We start from the raw sequence: 19,108 nt of genomic DNA, 5'->3' as shown, positions 1-19,108 counted from the left end.
CTGCGATGACTTTCCTGCGACACCCACACCGCGAGGTGCTGTACGCGGCTTCATTCTCAGCTCCGGCTCGTCCGCGTGCGCTTCGGAAGCTCCGCCTTTTCCCTTTATTCCTCCATATCTCTCGCCCCCTCTCTGAACATCAATTTATAGGATTAACCTTCTCCCCCCGTCTCTCCCCACCCGGGGTTCCCTCTCTCCCATGACATTCTCTCTTTGTCTTCGGTCACGCGGTCCATAATGGGTCGTAACTCTCCTCTGACTACCACCCCCTGCATACCACCTGCGTGTATACGATTGAGGTACCAACGACCGTAATACGCGTCGCTTCCGATGAACGGAGGGGCGAAGAACGCGACGTTTTTCAGTCGAGCTTGCGGCACGTTGGCACCAAAAGTCACATAACTTATCCCAACCGGCGACGCGGAGTTGTCGCATTAGTGTCAAATATCTTCAGAACCGTCCGCTTGCGGAACGGAAAACTAGCCATGGTCAAGAGTCCGATACTCAAGGGGTGGTTCCCTGACCAATCCGGTCAGCCCCGGAACAACTGGAGCAGAGAGAGAGAGAAAGAGAGAGAGAGAGAGAGAGGACGAAGGAGAAACGTGCATCTTCGTCGTTGACAAATAGGGACGCTTTCCGGGCTGCTGCCTCCCCGCGGGCGGGAGTGTCAGCTTTGTAATTGCCGATGTAAACTTTCCGGCCCCCTTCTCGACGATCCGAAGCCGATCGGGTTCCTCGATGAAACCGTTGACGGACCAGCGCCGATATAGGCAGGTAGTTTCGGTCTCTTGTTTGTGCCATGGTTAAACATTCGCACGGTGAAGAAGAGCTCAAAGTCGCGATCGAATCGACTCATCGGTAAACAAATTAAAATAAAATCATGATGTTATACTCTCAGGGCATTAATTGGAGACTGACAAATGCTGTCACGCGGTTCCCTAATTACTTTGTGTCTCATAGAGGATCGTTTATATGCCCTCGTACACTGTGTCGAGTATGCACACCTATATGATACATACGTAGCGCGATGTGCGACACGCTCTATAGTCTATGGTATGTATATGGCAAGACACGCGATGAGGTTTGAAATATTTGGATTGGTAAGGACCGCTATCGACGACGCTCTGAAAGTTCTGCGTCAAATATTTACTCACTCCTCTGATCATGCGAGTTTTGTACGTTGGCAGGGTCGAATTCTTATCCCCCCCTCCTCCCCCAACACTTTTTAAGTTCTTTTTTATTTTAACCAGTGGCACCGTCGCGTCGTCGCGTTACATCTACGTTGGTCATTTCGGTCCCCGTTATAATACCGAGGCTCGATCTTCTCAACAGTTCGGGATTCGTTCAAATGACGAGTGATTTTATTTAAATAGATCGAGTTGCCGAGCGATTAAACGGCAGTTAATCCGCAACATTCCATCTCTAAATGAGATTATAGACTTTTTATTTTTATTCCCTCCTTGTGTTTTTTGTTCTCCTCTTGTATTTGTCGAACCTTCAAAGCTGCACACACTTACGTTTCTCAGATAGTTTGGGGGAGAGAAAAATGTGCGCGCTCACACTTGTGTACGGTCCGAAAGGAAACAAAATTTCGACAGGCGCCCTTCTGCAATTGATACCCTCAATTGTCCCTTTGCGTCCGTCGGTTTTGGGTTACGTCAGAATTCTGGCGCCAGGCCATGCGCCGCAGCATGACACGAAATAGGCGTCCTAAAAAATCTCTCCTATATGCTTCCCACTCATCCCCTGACCTATAGTTCCAGTTCTCGTATTTATTCCTTACCCTTGTCTGTGAAGAACTTAGTTTTCGGTGCAATTATAGTCGTAGCCGGATTTTGTAAAATTTTGTCAAATTTTCCGCCTAGACGAAAGTCTTTTTATTCGTACATAATTTTCAAACACGACCAGCTTACTGTGTTTATCTATTTATTGCCGTGACATCCAAGCCTCGAAAGCACGTTGATCTGTTACACGATGTTTACTGTACTTCCATCGCGTTAATCATTTTCAGACACCTGTTAAATCTCGCCTAACTTGACGTTTCTTCAACGATTCTTCTGCAAGGTTCAGAATTCTTGATGTTGAGGTATAAACTATTATGGGAAAGAAAACGGCCGATAAACAGGGTATTTCAAATGACTTACATTCGTATTAGTCTTCACTCAATAATGTATTTTTATTTGTTTTCATTTTATTTTTCTTCTTGTTTTATTTTTTTATACAAAATTTTACAAATACGTAACTCTCGAAAATTATACTCCCTTAACTCTATGCACAATCGAATCATATACAGTAATACTCTTTGGTAGGTAAAAGTATAATTCAGAGAAGAAGATAAAATGCACGGAATGAAAAAAATCGATCAAATTAACTTCTTATTTACATACATACATGTACACGAGAGCAGTAATATACAATCGGTATTATTTACAGGTACGATTACTTTTTTCTTTTTTAATTTCTTGTAATACACAGTTCGTCACGTGTCGCAAAAATTCTCTTGTTCCCGATCAATCAACTCCTCGACTCTTTCTCTGCGGCGTCTTTCAGTCAGGCCTGAGGTTCCTGCTTCAGTTCCAAGGCCCACATGTGCTGTGGCCATCCAGTTCTACCCTTACCCTTGGGGCCTTCTTCTTGCACCAAGGAAGTGCTCTGACCGGAAGTCTCGATCTGTAAGACAGTTGCAAAAAACAGCAAGTTTAGCGTCTTTACGAATCGAAATAATTCACGGTTTGCCATTGAACTTTAATTTTCATGCCGAAAAAAATTTCAGGAGACGTGGGTCTGTATGTCTGTAACGCGGGCGGGCAAATCGTTGGAAATTACCAAGAGAAACCTTAAAAACCTGCTCAACAGGCTTAATCTGTCTAGCTAGGATGAGGAATTGTTACGGAAGCGGTCTGACCGTCAGGTGAAAAACACGGAAGCTAATCGGCCCCCCGAAGACCTCCCATGTCGCGAAACTAACCTTGCTGACAGAAAAGAGGTCCAAATTTCTGACGCGTTTATACCCATTTCTGCCGACAAATCATTCGACCGCACAAGGCGATCGTAATTTGCGATGATGCGACTTTCGAAATAAGATGCTGCGGATATATAATTCCTGACATTATCTTCATTCTGTCCTTCTCACTGGCTAGAAAACTGAATACCGTAAAACAAAAAGCTCTTCGTTGAACGAAAATCATCAACCTTTAGGCTTTAAGGCAAGGAAATTATCGTAAAATCTTGAAAGAGATTAATCGCGGAATATCGGAATTTGTGATTATTGCACGTCTAGGCACGCTTTTCGTGCTTCGTAAAACGTTATACAAAATACAGGACCGCTCCCGTCTTGCATTTTTGTCAGGAATAAAAAAAAGGTTTTAGATTTATCGCGTCGAGTAGACAAACCGTCTTGAGTGCTGGTAAAATATATTTTTTGTAGCATAGATTTTTGTACAAGAGTTTATACTTTCGTTTCGAATCGAACATTCTCTTAAATTTCTTGATTCGTTCAGCATTTTTTTTTTTTTTTATGTTATGTTTTCAAACTTTCGGCTTGAACTTTGAGTTGAAACATAAAGTGAACAAATGATTGAAAATTTAAATCCTGATAACGTCGTTTGTGAGAGAGATGTTCCTGACAGAGCGGCGATATGGGGAATTACAAATTCGTGTTCATAAGTATGTAAGCGAGGTATTCCGTCGCACTCGTAGACAAATTCTCGTGGATGAAACAGCTTGAGTCAGGCTGCGGTTCGTGTTTACTTTCGGCCAGTGTACTGTGAACGCTAGCAGCTTTATTAAGTTGTTGTAAACAGTGAAAAAAGCAAGAGGGTCACACTACTCGAGCTCGATACTTTGTTGGGTGAAGTGCTAACCAACCTTTCGTCGAATCTCGGGACAATTTTCATCTCAAATCAATCAACGCGGCTTACCGCGACAAGCACGATGCCAGAGATGAAGATAAATTTTTTTAATTACAACACGCGTCCGTCGGAATGTGGCGGTTGATCTACGCGTTTAGGCTGTATCAATAAATAATCGGCATTGTGACATAATTTTACCGACTGTAATCATCCGCAGATGGCGTTATTCTTTCTTTTTTTTTTCTTTCTTTTTTTTTTAATCAAACATTACACCTTTAAGCGTAAACGCGATTTACGTTATGTTTCACCTTGAACGTATTTATGTTAGCCAATCGCAATCGCCGGTTTGTTTTTGAATGATTTTAACGCAATTATCTGAAAGCTTGCGCCATTTTTTACACTCGTTTGGAACAAAAATAAATTTAATGCAGCATGACGAAAGCTTCGCGATATGAACTTCTGGGCGAGAAAAAGAGCCTCACATTGCGGACATTTGCGACTTGTTATGATCCTAAGATTTTTTTTCTAAATGCGCTTTTAGATCGGAATCTTGCAGAGCATAGAGATAAAGCTGCCGTTTTATTCAACCCAGTTTATGAAATTACGTTGAAACCCAAGTCTCGTCACTTATTCATTGCCGAACTCTGATCTCGTACGCGGTATGAAGATGAGAAAAAATTTCGACGTGCTAGCGAGCAGCAAGCGAGTTGAGGCGATGAGTTTTCAACTGGTTTGATTGAGGAAACGGGTAAAAAAAAGAAACGTAGATTCTTAGCACGTTTCGACATTTTGACGCTTGGGCATTTAGAATTACAAGTTCACCGACGTCAATCCTCGGCTCTTCAATATTCTTGTGGTTTTCACATTTTGATTCTAATCTACCGAGCTGGGACAAGCTTAAATAATAAATCGTCTCGGAACGATACTACAACGTAAATTTTATCTCCTCTTCACTTCTTGAGATTTTTCGAAACTTTGTAAAGTACAAGAGTGGCGCGCTTTCTTCGCGCACCGCGTAAATCACCATTTCAACTAATCTCTTGCAACAATTATTAATTTGCGTATAAGCAATGGCAGACTAATATCTCAGATATACCCTCGGATGTTTGTTTTCACGTAATATATGCCCGTGTCAACCACTTTACTCGCTTTATCTACTACGACTACAATTTATGTTCTACTTGTCAACGCGTTAACCCATTAACACTGACGAAAAAAAAAAAAAACTGCGTAAAGATCGGTTTCTCGTCCTAGTTTAGTGTCTAAACGTTGCCCCGTTGGCACGGCTGAATGTTAAAAATCGTGACGACGCACGTAGAGCCGAAAAGTTGATGGTCTAAAAAATTCGCCGGAAGACAAAATTACCGTGTGCACGAAATCTCCCTTGGTCTTCATCCCCCATTGACAAACTTTCGAGCCCCGTAAAAAACGTTAGATAAAATGGACTCACCGCGTTTTGTTGAGACTTGTTACGCCTGCTACTGGACAAAATTTCTGCCTTAAAACTCTGCGGTTCCTCTCCCTCGTCGCTGTCGAGAACCGCCATTAAGTACCCGATGTAGGAAGCCGCGAGCCTGAGTGTTTTTATCTTGGAAAGTTTCGTGTCGGTCGGTACGTTCGGTATGCAGTCCCTGAGATCGGCGAAGGCGTTGTTGATGCTCTGGGTGCGTCTTCTCTCCTTTTTATTCGCGGTGTTCCTCCGTTTCGGCCTTACGACCATCCCTTCCCTGACGTCGTGGACGCGTTGAAGGTGGTCGGAGGGCTGCAACGAGCCCCCAAGAAATTCGCTCTGCCTAGTCGCAGACTCGGTCTGACAAGCCTGGTACATCAAACCGGGATAAGATTGGTGCCCCGAGCCACTCGTCATCTGATGGGCGTTGTACTGTTGGTGATGATGATGATGATGGTGATTGTGATGGTGGTGGTTCGTCGTCGTCGTCGTCGTTGACTTCGAGTAGTGCGAGGAATGCGACGAAGGGGAATAGTGCGACGGTTCCTGGACTCCGATCTCTTCGATCAACGGCGGCGTCGAGGCCGCCGGACTTCCGGCCCCCGAACTGCCCCCGGATATTCCGGAATCAGCCGCCGCCCAATACGTCGAATGAACCTCGACCGGGTCCGGAATTCCGACGGGTCCTGAAACGCGTACGAAATACGATGGGAATGAGCGGCGTTGCACGAATTCGGAATTCGATTAAAGATAAGTCAAACACTTGTGTCGTGAAAATTGTATGGAAAACTCACCGTAGGGCAGCTGGGTCATGTAGTTGTACGGCTGATGCCATTGAGGGTAATATTCTGCCTGAGCCTCGTAGCCTCCCAACATTTTTAACGTTCGAGGCACGTCACTGTGGCTCAAACGAGAGAACGAAGATGATTCCGCGGGGGTTGTAACCTCCCCGGGTTACCGAATACGAAGAAATTTCTTATAGCGGAACTTACGGTCCTTGAAAGCACAGTTGCAGAAAAAAAAAGAGTAACAAATATATGACTAAAAATTAACGAAAACTAAAAGAACAAATGTGGAGGGTAATTATCGTCACACACGTGTCGAACGGAGGCTGACGTTGCGGGATTTTTCGTTATTAATCTCGGTGAATTTTTCTATCAAAAGGACGCGTGCGCGGCGTGACTGAGAAAACGGTTGGAATGATACTGACGTTAGAATCGGGGATTAACGTCTCCGTTGCTCAGGCTCAACCCGGCTTTTTACCGACGTTGAGAGCTTGCGGCGTGGGTGGATACCTTCGAAGCTCCGCCTGCGGAGGCGGGATCTCGACTCCCACGCAACGGCGTCCCGGTGCCAGGCGTCGACGTATCGGCTGAACGATTCAATTAGTAAATTGGATCGCGTATAGCGTATACGTATATCCGTGTATACTATGTGTGTATGTCGAGTTGTTGTGCCCCCCAACGACGGGCTGCAGTCGAGTAATGCTAGAGTTGTTTTACTTTACGAGCTCGCCATCGTCATATTGTTTTCAGAAACGACCCACCGATAATGTATTATTTTTATCCTGAAATATAACTATTATTTCACCATATACATTAGCCAATTTTAAACCTGTTAAATGAATTTTAATCAGGGGATAGCAGAGGCGAGGAAGGGCAGAAGGAAAGTCGAACTACGTTCTTGGTTTAGTATGCCGGCAACAATTTTCAACACTTATTAACGTACGTTTTAACGCAACATCACAGAAATCACTGCCCGAAGGGGCTGACGCACAGCAAATCTAATAATAAATAATTTACTTCAATTGATGTACTCGATTATCGTAATTCTTTACCTTAGTTTCAAACGGAACGATTAAGGAAATGCTCGGTTTAGCTCGAGTCCGTTCTGTCGTTGGTTTTCTTTTCTTTTAGTGAAATTTACTTATGTACTCAATCCTAAGTCTCGTTACTCTCGCCTTCGCACATACATGCATACATACCGTACGTAATTCTACGGTACGACATGCGGATTTACTCGCTATTACGCGCAGAAGTTGTCAGAACCATCGGGGAAAAGTACAGCGACGAATGTAAACCGCTGTATTGTAAAGTAAATAAATGAAACTGCGAGTTCTATTAAATTTTCAAACTTCACGAAGGTCAGTCATTTCAGTGAAAATTTGTTATTCGTACATTCCTACTCGGTCACTAAAACGATTGCTGATTACACATATGAAACCAATATGAACATTGATTGATTACACGGCTAATTTTATTTTTACGACCGCGAAATTAAGTCACGGATAATACTTTCAAAGCGCGCTATAAATTTGTTTATCCATTTTCACCGTTGATTAATTAACCCTGAAAATCGACTCAGACTGCGATATAATTTTCCGAGTCTCCGCGGGGAAAGTAAATTATAACGATCATGAAACATTATGAGTACGGTTTAATTTCGGGTATCCTTGAAAGTGGGTGAAGCTTGAGCGGATTTATACAAATTTGTTCGTATTACCGAGGGTTCAAAACAGGACGGGAATCTAGCGTCCCCGTAAGTAGTCACGTGTTTCCTCCGAGGGTTAAAACCAGTGTAAAAAGTGAGAGTTCGAGACCGACAAAGCTTCGCGGCAAACGGTAGCGTGAATAAAATTAGTTGGGGAAAAAAAGGCCAAACAACAAGCAAAACGGCGTGACTCGTCTAGGCGGTACAACTCGGCTTCATCCCCCCGGGGAATTAAATACCCCGTCCTGAACCTGTTCGCATAAATAAATTTCTTTCGAGAACCGAACGCGCGTCCGTTTTTTTTTCCCCACCTCCTTTTGCAGCAAGGTTCACCCCTCGCTTCCTTTTACCTGTTTTGACGAGACTACGCGGGGTGGAATATAAAAAGAATTCGAAAAAAACTTGAAACCACCGCACAAGAAGAGGCCTTCCACTTCACCGCGTGTTTTATAAGGGGACGAAATGATAAATCAGATTATGCGACGGCGTCATAAAACGTCAGAGGTTTACAATTAACGTACGTGCAGGAGTGATGAATGTAAAGACTGCAATTAGCGATAAGACGAACGAACGGTGATGCATGCCGGGCGTGTAATCAGCCAAGAAAGTAGAAACGTCTGGTATTTCGGATCGGACGTTGCCCAGACCAGATGCCATCATCTGTAATTAATGGATTCGACGATCGTCTCTCTGAGTTTCTGCAACTTGCGTCGCGATGCTTACCTTGATCCCGGAGTTTCCTATCAGGTACTACGCGTGAGACAAATAGATAGATGGTATTATAGTATTTATTGAGGTTCCGGGGTCAGAAGCTTCTAAGAACCGCAAAAGAGTACAGTCGGTACAACGGTGGCAATATAAATTATTCTGCATAAGGAAGAAGATTACAGAATTGCAGATAATTTAGAAAGTGGAGTAGGAATAGAAGCGAAGTAAGTTAGAGTGGGCGGAGAGATAATTGGACCGCAAAGTCCTCGAGGGTGTCGGCGTGAAAAATTCTTTTACGACCTTTTCCCATGGTGTAACAAATAAAAACTCACCACTGGCGCCTCATCCATCCAAATTCCACTCCGTTCCGTTTCTTGCGGGCTGGCTCATGGAATCTAAAACTCTCAGGTGTAGGTCCAAGGCGAGTTTAAGTCCTTTAAGATGAAACCGTCGATCTTGTTCTCCGCGAACCAATTACCCATCCCTTGACTTTCGCGATCGAATCCCCTTCGGTAATGCAGATTTTTTAGGTCGATTTTAACGGGGTGGTAAGAATGGACCAAAATCCCCAACCGCAGACGGGGAATTCGGTGGGAAGTTTTGAGTTCCAGAGGTTCTTGAAAGCCGGGATTCTCGGAGCTTTCATTCTATCCTTTGACATTTCGGCAGATGCGAGCGAAAGTTAAGTGGCTGTACGTATACGAGGTCGCAGGGTGGCAGGTACCTACACCCCGGAGGAAAGCTCTCCCTCTCTCTGTCTCTCTTCTTCTCTCGGTGTGCCTGTGTCAGCATGGATTATGTGGAGGGAGGCCGCGCAGGCGAGGGAGAAAGGTAGAGAAGAAGCTAGATATATATTCCTCGGGTAGAAAGTAGGCAGACGTGGAAACTGGGGTGTGGGAGGCGACGCGCTTCATCTCTTATCAAAGACGAAAGCCGCCTAGCTCCGTCAATAAAGACGTTTCGAGGAGCACAGCACACTTACACCGACTAATTTTTTCACTCTTTGATCTTTGCGCCTGCACGCCGTCGACTCGGAGGTGCGGCTTATAAGCGCGGTTAAATTCACATTATTAGAACTCCGATTAGGAGGCTGGTGGTCTCGCGTGTCTCCCGCTCATCTCCAAAAGAGAGAGTGAGAGGGAGAGAAACAAGCGGGACATCTCATTAATCGTTAAGCCGTTGAATCAACGTTCGGTTCCGTTCGCTATTCTACGACAATCCCTCTGCGATTGCAGGGATTTAACCATAAAAATAAAATGTCGACTATTTGTCCATAGAAATAATTGTTATACCCATCGAGACCGCTAGTAATAATAACGAAAAACAAAACATTGAAAGTAGAGTCGAGAAATTCGAGTGACAATATTTTTATACCCAAGTTATAACCGATGTTTTACCCAGGGTGAAGATGTCGCGTTCCGTTTCGATACGAGCCCGGTGTTCTGGTCCCGATGTCTGATCTGGTCCAGGGTGAGGAATGCGGCGGTGTCCTGGTGCCTCGGCATCGTGAGGATGGGGCGGGGGGAGGAGGCTTGATAACCGGCGACTATATCTCGAGTCCCCTGGGGGCCCGGTATATCTATTATGAAATAATCGCGATAACTAAGTGAACCAGGGGGCCTGCTGGAACTTTGGTATAATGTATAAGGGATGATGCAGAGGGTGCCTTCATCGAAGTGCGCGGCAAGCCGACGCGACGCAACCCAGAACACCGTGCCTTATACATACACACCTAAAACGCATCTGGACGCTACACGTTATTTGTCGGGAAAACTCTCTCCCCGCAATCAGCGAATATTATCGCGCGTTCGCTTGAATATTGCCGGAAAGCTTTACAGATGAGGCTTGTAAACGGTACCAAAGTTACAAGGTTAGATGAACCGGTTTTGGTCATTCTTACAGCGATATATTCGTCCTACGTGTGTCTATGGTTTACACGGTCATAAATTGTACAAAACGGAAAGAGTTTTTTTGCAAAATAGAAATTGTGTGATGTATGAAAAACTTAGACGTCTGAAACCGTTTAAACCGCAAAATTGAATTTTGGCAATGAAGCGAGTAATTGGATTTGATTGATTGGTCAAGTTAACTGAAAACGGTTATTCGGTAGATTCGGGGGTGACATTTTCTCAGATGAGATGACGCTCGGTCGATTATTATTACGCCCATGGTCGAATTAGCTTATCACAGCTGATATTTTGATTCCTGCTCGTTTTTCTTCGAACAATAAAAAGAAGAGAAATTGTATGTATAATATATTCTATCCGCTGCTGCGGTAGCATCACTTCTGCACATGCGGGGACGTAAACAAAAATTTTGTCACGGTGATCTGGGCTAGCTCCATCGCCGAAGAGCTTTATGAAAATTTATTTATTTTCTCAAAACGACGACACGCTTTCTTTACTCAGAGACTTTCTTCGCTCTCTAAAGCCATAGAGCTGTGTCCTTAACCCCTGCCTAGTGAAACAGACCGACGATAAACCGTCGAGTAGATACACGTTGTTCCGTGTTCTTTCATTCATAATCTTCGCCACGGCTTCATTGCGAGGCCATTCGTATAGCTAAGTCGTACCTACAATTTTTACACCCAATCGCGGTCTCGCTTGTTTTCAGGCTTGTTCGTAGATTCGGAGATTAATCTACGTCGGTTGAGTATTTTCCTTTTTATCTAGCTGCTAATTTCACGCGTTGTTATTATTACATACATATACACATTATCGTTTTGCTGATAATGGAAACAGAAAAAATTTGATCGCAGAGGGCTCGTAAAATCGTAGCTCCTTCCTGTCTCCTTTCCGTAAAAACAGTCGTGAAGAAGAAAAGAAAAAAGAAAACACCTTCGTCAACCCTAAAAGGATGAGAAAATATCACAGAGCTTTGTAAGATTAATCGCGATCACTCCGCGTTTGAGAAGACGACTTCCGCATTCGCGCAGTTTTCAATTCCGCGATTGATCGAGCTTAATGACAGGGACGAATATCGTACAGTCATAGAAATGAAATTTAAGGCGTAGGCGAGTTATTCTCACGTACCGTTCGCAGCTGTAGCCCAGATTTCGGGGTCGAATGCCCGGAATCTTGTTGCGGGTTAGTTTCATTGAAACGGGAATTTGGCTCTTATGATTTTATGAATGAAACCCGCGACGCTGTTAAGTAGGAATAGTAAATGTGCGTTACGTGTATATGTATACGAATATACGTGCACACATGTATAGAGACGTGTAAATACGCTGTGCGCGTGCGTATATATAAGATGATTATAAAATAGAGGAGACACGTGTCCAGACAAGGTGTTTACGTTAATGTCTCGAGAAGCGAACGAGGCTGAAACCTATCCTATACGTGCATTCGTACTGCGAGGAACAGAAGCCCAGCACACGCCACCCACGCCATCCACAGGCAACCGCTGCACCTGCCATAAATGCTTCCTTCCTGTCGTTCCGTTTCTACTCCTCCTCCTCCTCCTCATTCTCATACTTTTCAAAAGGTTGCCGATGCCGGGTTGAACGAGAAAACGAGACAAAAAACGGCAATTACCCTAACTAGCGTTTAACGATCCGTGTGTTCAAAGCGATAACCGTTTCGATCTCGAACACGGATGGATAATTTTTACAGTGCAAATAGTTGCACCGTATTTCGATAAGGATGCAGACGGATTATAGGCACTCGATTCTTTTTTTCACGCGTGATTCGATACAGTGACATAAATTAATAAGGTAATCGGCTCTTCGTGACTAATGATTTTGGGACAAGCTACAAGCTTACAAAAAAATTCTTAATCCTACAAAAAAGAAACGATCGAATGTAAACATTTTCCTTTTTGCAAAGTTATATTTTAGATATTTGAAACATTTTCAAAAATCACGATTTTTATTATAGCAATAGCCTTGCCAAGTTGAGTTTGTGAAAGAAAAATTTCATCATGCTGATTTGACAGTTGAAGGCGCTGACAATTGGGATCTTGAAACGGAAAGAAAGTATAATTCATTCAAGTTTAAACGACCGTAATTATTTACTAATTATTTTATTGAATGCGAAATAACGAAAAAGTAATATTTTATTGAAAATAATTTTGTATTTTGCAAGTAATTGTAAATTTCAGTTTATACTTCGACCGGTTCAAACTCTACCCAGACAAACTGAGTGATAATTTTTCTCACAACTTGTTCCATAACTGTCACTTAAACGCAGTTACCACCTCGTGGCAGGCGATTCGTTGAGGAAGAGGCTAGTTATTGGGTGTTACAACTGCACATTTGTCATTAAGTTTATGCGTTTCTGAGCACGTTCTAGGTTGACGGGTACTCGAAGTTTCCTCCGAGTGGAGAGAAAAACGGTAGTAAAACGCTTGGAATCTTAAGGTGTGAAAAAGCCGGTTCCGTGCCTGTGTATTTGATCGTGATATTCGCAGCGCAGGTATTGCGGTTTATCTGAAATTCCAGCGCAACCAAAATCGTCGATAATCTTATTTTCCGTTTCGTTTTTCGAGTGAAAGACTAAAACTTGTTTCTGCTCGTAGAATGCAGAGTAGGTACGAGACGCAAGCCGTAAGTTTGGACTCGCGTTGGATCCGGAGTTCCATTAATACTTGGTAACGCAATAAACTATTTTTATATACGACGGGGTTTGCACGCCTGCGCGTATCCAGCCTTAGCTCTTCGTGGTATATGATTTGATATCTCATCCGAAAGCCACATGGCCCCCTCGATTTGCTTCCAACACATCCGTACGCCGCTGCACCGTTTACCACTCTAACAAAATGCTCCTGCATCAGCTTCCGAGTAAAGTGCCAAAAATTACCCTTCTACGTTTCGTTTGAGAACGGAACGAGAGTCGGGAAAAGTCCAGGTTCAATTTACCTGGATGCATTTCATTATCTTACGTATAACGAGTCGTAAAATAATTGTGACGCCTAACGATCAGCTCGACGTTTTCTGCAGTATTGAATTTTTTTTTTTTAAACCGGCGAACATGATTTCCACATACTTGGGTAAATGTTTATAATCATTTTTAAAAATTTACGTTACTTTGTTTTTTCACACTCTACGTAGAATCAAAGTCGCAGATCCCCTGTTACGCAGATGCACACTGACATTTTCGAGAAGAATAAATTCTGGACGCATCTTATTGTTACAGGGGCTCGGGCCGAAGTAGCGAGGTAACGCGTACGGGGATCTGAGATTTTGTAGAAACGGTGTAAAGGAGGTATGAAAAAAACAAGAAGAATACCTCGAAGCTTTGGGAAAGTCGTATTTCACTCTCGGAACAATAAACACTAACCCTTTTTGTTCGAGCGGTTCGTCTTTTCCACATAAGCCACACAGTGGGCCGTTGTTGAAAAATCATTCCTGATCTAGGTTAATAAAATTTAAGACGTATTAGGTTTCACGCGAGGCGCCGACGGGCTTAGACATCGTATACTCCTACTCTGTGAACCGAGACGCGTGTATCTATACGCCGAGCTTAACGCGCGCGTCGGTAGAAAACAGTGTATTGTAAAAAAAACAATATTTTTCTTAATTTTCGACCTCCCTTACATCGGCAATGAGCCGCATGCGTACAAATAAATTTTTAATCACAAACGTAGGATTTTTAATTAACAACCGCGACGCGCTACGTCTCGAAATAAAAAATGCCGGAAATGAGGCTGCTCGTCGCGTGCGGTAAGAACCCGTGGGTTGATACTGTGCTCCCGAACCCAGCGAAACGTTCCGATTTGAAACAAAGTCCTGGATATGTATCCGATTTGCTTCCAAGTCAAATTAGCTTAGATTCTGAAGTGGGTTTATCTCGGCTTTTCCCACGGTAGCGCTCGAGCCACTCAAGTACCTTAAGCTCAGCTAGCAAAAACTTCAACATAATAAATGTACGCGTGTATCAAATGGCGCAAAGACACAAGCCTGCATCAATATAGAGATATCCGTATCGGGACGTCAGGCGACATGAGCGAAAATTTTCCTCCACCAAACATATTTTCCTCCATTCGTATTATTTCCGACCGTTTGATTCGTCTGCCTTGGCATTTCTTGATTGGATATGTATTCGGAAATTCAAATTCCTGGTGAGAACAGGAGGAAGAGACGTCGGGAAAAAAATGTAACGAAAAGCCGGGAAGCGATGGTCGACGTCGACGAACCGCTTTCGTTTTGGTCCAGCAAATCCCTGATGGGCGGAACCCACGTCACGGAGATCTCTTTACTCGCAAGCGTAATTCGATCTCGTGTTTTGTTTGCAGAGCTCACGTTTAATGCGATCCCATTAACGCTGTTTAACCGCCACCGTTCTTCGTTTAGTTGCGTATGTTGTACAGGTTTGTAACTCGTTACATGTCGCGAAAAGTCCACAAAGCAAAGTTCCTGACCGATTTTACGGTATAAAATTGAAGTGCCTGATTTAAGTTTAGATCGGGACGAACCACTTGATCCGTTCAACAGGCCCGACGATAAAGATAAGAATCTTTGAAGGGCCGTTGTAGTAGCTGCATTTCTCGTTGCCGTGCTGCGCGAATAAACTCGAGTTGAATGTTCGCGCAATACCGGTGTTCATTTACCTACAAAAGATTAGAGAAAAGTTTTTACTGAGAATTCGTCCGTTCGTAGAATCGTGATTACAGAGGAACGGAATGTGCGAGTGAAGAACAATTTTAAGATTAGTAAACGATTTGCCAAACAAATTACCGTGAACGTTAATTGCAATTTTCGATGAGAAACCCTCGATCCAATTTACTCCCGTTATCATTACCTACGATGGCAATGTGAGCGAGTTTTATGATTACGATGTGTGCGAAAAGTCCCGAACAGCGAAGACACCGCAATCAGGAAGTACCCCGAAAAATTGAGAAAGAACAACGCGAAAGTATAAATAAAGAGGAAAGTGCTCGGGGTTCGATAAATCTGTCAGCAAGATATTTCTGCGTCGGTCTCTTCGACTTTGTTTCTCGTTCGAGAGTCGGGACTTTTCAGGGATAAACGGGTCTTGCCTCTCCCGCCGCAGGGATAGACACTCGGGAGTCCCGAAACATTGGCACACTTGACTCTGCTCTCACTTTGTTAGCTTATTCCCAATCCGTGAGCAGCTTTCCTGGCCTCGGTTTTCTCCGAGGATATTAGGAGTTCTTTTGCTGCGTGGCGCCAGGCTTGCAGGGATTTACGAGTCTTCCTACCGCGGCATCCCTCCACCTTTTTCACGGCTTATTCTTGTGCGAAGATATCCCCGTGTTCGTGGATTCGTCTCGACGTCACGACGACCAAGACCATTTTCAACCACACGCACGACTTGACCCTCGTATCACGTGCAACCACTTGAACATCTCGCTCTCCCTTCTCGTCGTCTTTCACACCGCTTTCTTACATGCTCCACGCTCACCCGTCACCCTCGATCTCTCTACTTGTCATCTCGCGATCACCTCGCTTCATGGCGGGCTTACTTTTTCGGACAATTGTCTTGCAAAAAATCACTGTCAATAATGCAGTGGCTGCGAGGTTGGAGAAGCTTTGCCGAAAAAACATCACGGCCACGCATTCTTTATTATTTTATCTTCGTCAATTAGATTCCGATGATCAGGCTTCGATATGATTTGGGCATCCTAAAGCTGATCAAGTTTCAAGGGAAGATTCTTATTCTGTTGTTAAATCTTTGGCGTCGCTGACTACAAGTCGCAGGTCTTAATTGCACAGTTTATCCCAAATGGTGGAATAAATTTGACGAACAATTGGAGCACATGTAGCCAAAGTTTATTTTTTTAAACATTCATCCGTTCATTCGAGATCCGTTGTTCCAAATCTCAGGATTTTGAGCTTGCACCTATACGTTTATAATCGGTGGTTAGATTCCGATAAAATTCTCCCTGTATTTGTTTTAACGTTATTCCCATCCATCTAACTCCTATCCATAAAAATCTACAATAGATGATACAATAATTGATTCCTTTTTTCAACGCCATATTGCTCAGCCACTCTCGTATGTCGTATACCACAAGCCCGACTGAGATCGTCACAGAAAATAATCCCGAACAAACGCTGTTTATTATGCATCTAAGGTGAATGCAATCAGATCAATAAATAAATGTCCGAGGGTTTGAATCGTCAGAGCGAGCACGGGCAATTAAGCAAATGTGTTTTCCGGTTCCGGAGGCGCGTATCATCAGACGCACATGGGGGAGGGAGCGGAGTTGCGGTGAAGGCGACGATTCAATTTCCCTAAATACAAATCCAGTCTCCATTATTCGATCTACTCCCTCATTGCGCAAATTAAGGGTTGCTCTCTGGTCTCGACCGCGTGCACATGCCTCGACACCCCGTCGCGCCAGACAAACGCATGGATTGTATTTACGGGTCGGACCTTCGAGGTTCGACCGACATGTGCGACACCCCGTTCAGTCACCCGTCATCCTAGACCCCTCAAAGTCATAACGCAACAATATTCGGGGGGAAGGGAAATGAAGGGCAGAGTCGGGGGCTGAAACCGGCGGCATCGATGTCGGAACGGCGTCTTTGCCGATCTTGCTCCAGATCGGCATGTGCGTTTAAAAATATAGTTGTTGTGTTCGTTTTTCTTGCCTGGTGCAGCCTTTCGGAGGGTCAAAGGTGGCACGTTTTACGATACTTTCGACGGAGGTCTCCTTGGCGCCAACCTCCCTAGGACACCATCCGGGGTCGAACTATTGTCACCGAGTATTCGAGGGTGGCTGCCGACGCGTGCATGGATGACCGATTTTTCGAATGTTAGCGAGTCCTCGTTTGTCTTCCTGACCGTAATAAACTGTAACCGGAGATCATACGGACGCGGCGACACACGGCAAAAGGAATCCTGTGCTTCGCATTCGCGATATGGTAAGAGAGAAAAAAACAGTTTATCATTGCGCTGTGTTGTGATGTATGCGAGCACTTTTCGTTACCGATTTGTCATCCCAAAACGGATGTGCTGAGGAAAAATCGCCCCGAATCTTTTGTAGCAAGTCTGGAATTATTTTTTTATTCATCACATACGTAGTGTCCAGGAAAATTGGCAGCTCGTTATATTCTTGAAATATTGTGTTTCAATGTTCCGTCGACCAGTAAGGTTGAACATTCATAAAAATTGTAATTGCTTTAAAAAACGAGAAATATAAAATACCGAGTACTGCGATAAATTTTTTAACTAAGCACAAAAAAAATCTGCAGCTAACTTTAGACGTTACAAATATTTGTTTAAAATTGTTTTAAAAGTTGAATTATGGAAATTTACTTGCTAAAGAGCTTGAAGAAAAAATTTACAAAGTATTCATTACTGTTTGAAATTTTCGGAACTCTTGAAGTAATACCCAAACATTTCTACGTTTACATTCCATCATATTTCGCAGGGTCGACAACAGGGGTAAACAAAAAGGACAATGTCAAGAGTGACTAAGTGAGTACTGAAAAATCGTGTCATCTCCAAGAGGGTATGCACGACTGTTTGATTTATAAAATTTCTTTCTTGAATTTTAACATTGCGTGGAATACGAAAAAGAGGAACCGTGGTATAAATATTTACAATATTTCAGATCGAAACCCTTGACTTAGTAAAGTTATTTCATGCTATTCTCTCACTGCCCGAATAGTATAAACAACCCGTGTGTCACACTCGAGTGTCTGCGGATGTTTGAAACTCGACATTTTTCGCATTCGCTTCGAGGAAAAGGAAATGGAAAAGAAGTCAACGGGAAAGAAGTCCTCTTTTCGTATCCTCCGAATATTCTAAATCACACAACCCTGCACCGGTCTGATTTATGCCGCTACGTTACAATTATATATTATACACAGGGTTGCACTATAATATACCCAACAGGATAACCCCTTGCGAATCGTCACGCCTCGAAAGATGCGACACAACACAGAAGCGCTAGTCCAAGTTACTTCAACGATTGCAAAACCGTACCCTGGAACTTGGCCAATTCCCACGCATTATACAACACCATCGCCGTTGCAATTGCGGTTCACAATCGGACGCGTCCCTCAGGAGTCGTAAGGACACGCGCCTCTCGTCCCAGAGATTCCCTGAGCGAAGTTAAACGGCTCCATTAGCCGTTAACCCTGCCAGCAAGTGCTTTTCACTTATGTATTAGAGTAATATTTGCGGAGGATTTTATTTTTTTTTTCATCGTCCAAATGCATTTACCGTCAACTTACAGTTAACGATCGACTTGGAGTGATTCTTTCTTATAAGCAAACGATATTCTTCTGAATCGTTATTGCTGGGTGAGAAAAATGGCATTAAAGGCAACCACAAATCTACTTGGAGTTGACTGATCGTATGCTGTTTCAAAGCTGGTCCAGGTCGATGTTTATGCAGGTTCGGTTCTCAAAGGGATATTTTAACACCTCTTTGTCACTTTTGGCTGACGTTTCAGAAGTGAATTGTAGTAGATGGGTATAGGCTGCTAGGGGCGGTTAAGGGCTTCACGCTAGCTCGGAAGAAGAGTTGCTACCGAGTGACAATGCGGACTCTGTCCCGTACGTGGAAGTAACCGATACCTCTGCTCATTCTTGAGTGAGATGTGTTTCACCATACAGGAACGAAAAGTTTGACAGTTCCTTGACCGCGAGTATATTGTGCGTAAAATACTTGTACCATTCGTAGAATTTTCCAGC

The 19,108-nt window shown here is 43.7% G+C and overlaps 1 protein-coding gene across 1 annotated transcript; it reads right to left on the bottom strand.

Moving 5' to 3' along the window:
• Positions 1-2,217: 2,217 nt before the first annotated feature.
• LOC107226309 (heart- and neural crest derivatives-expressed protein 1) lies at positions 2,218-6,512 on the bottom strand. The gene is made up of 3 exons (XM_015667083.2): positions 6,096-6,512; positions 5,302-5,987; positions 2,218-2,670 (listed from the first exon to the last, which is right to left on the bottom strand). Exons 1-3 carry the CDS (start codon positions 6,175-6,177, stop codon positions 2,551-2,553), a joined length of 888 nt encoding a protein of 295 aa, XP_015522569.1. The 5' UTR covers positions 6,178-6,512; the 3' UTR covers positions 2,218-2,550.
• Positions 6,513-19,108: the final 12,596 nt, after the last annotated feature.

Source organism: Neodiprion lecontei, chromosome 6 (assembly GCF_021901455.1).
Source record: "Neodiprion lecontei isolate iyNeoLeco1 chromosome 6, iyNeoLeco1.1, whole genome shotgun sequence".
Lineage (NCBI taxonomy): Eukaryota > Metazoa > Arthropoda > Insecta > Hymenoptera > Diprionidae > Neodiprion > Neodiprion lecontei.
This window is presented reverse-complemented; position numbering and strand designations above follow the sequence as displayed.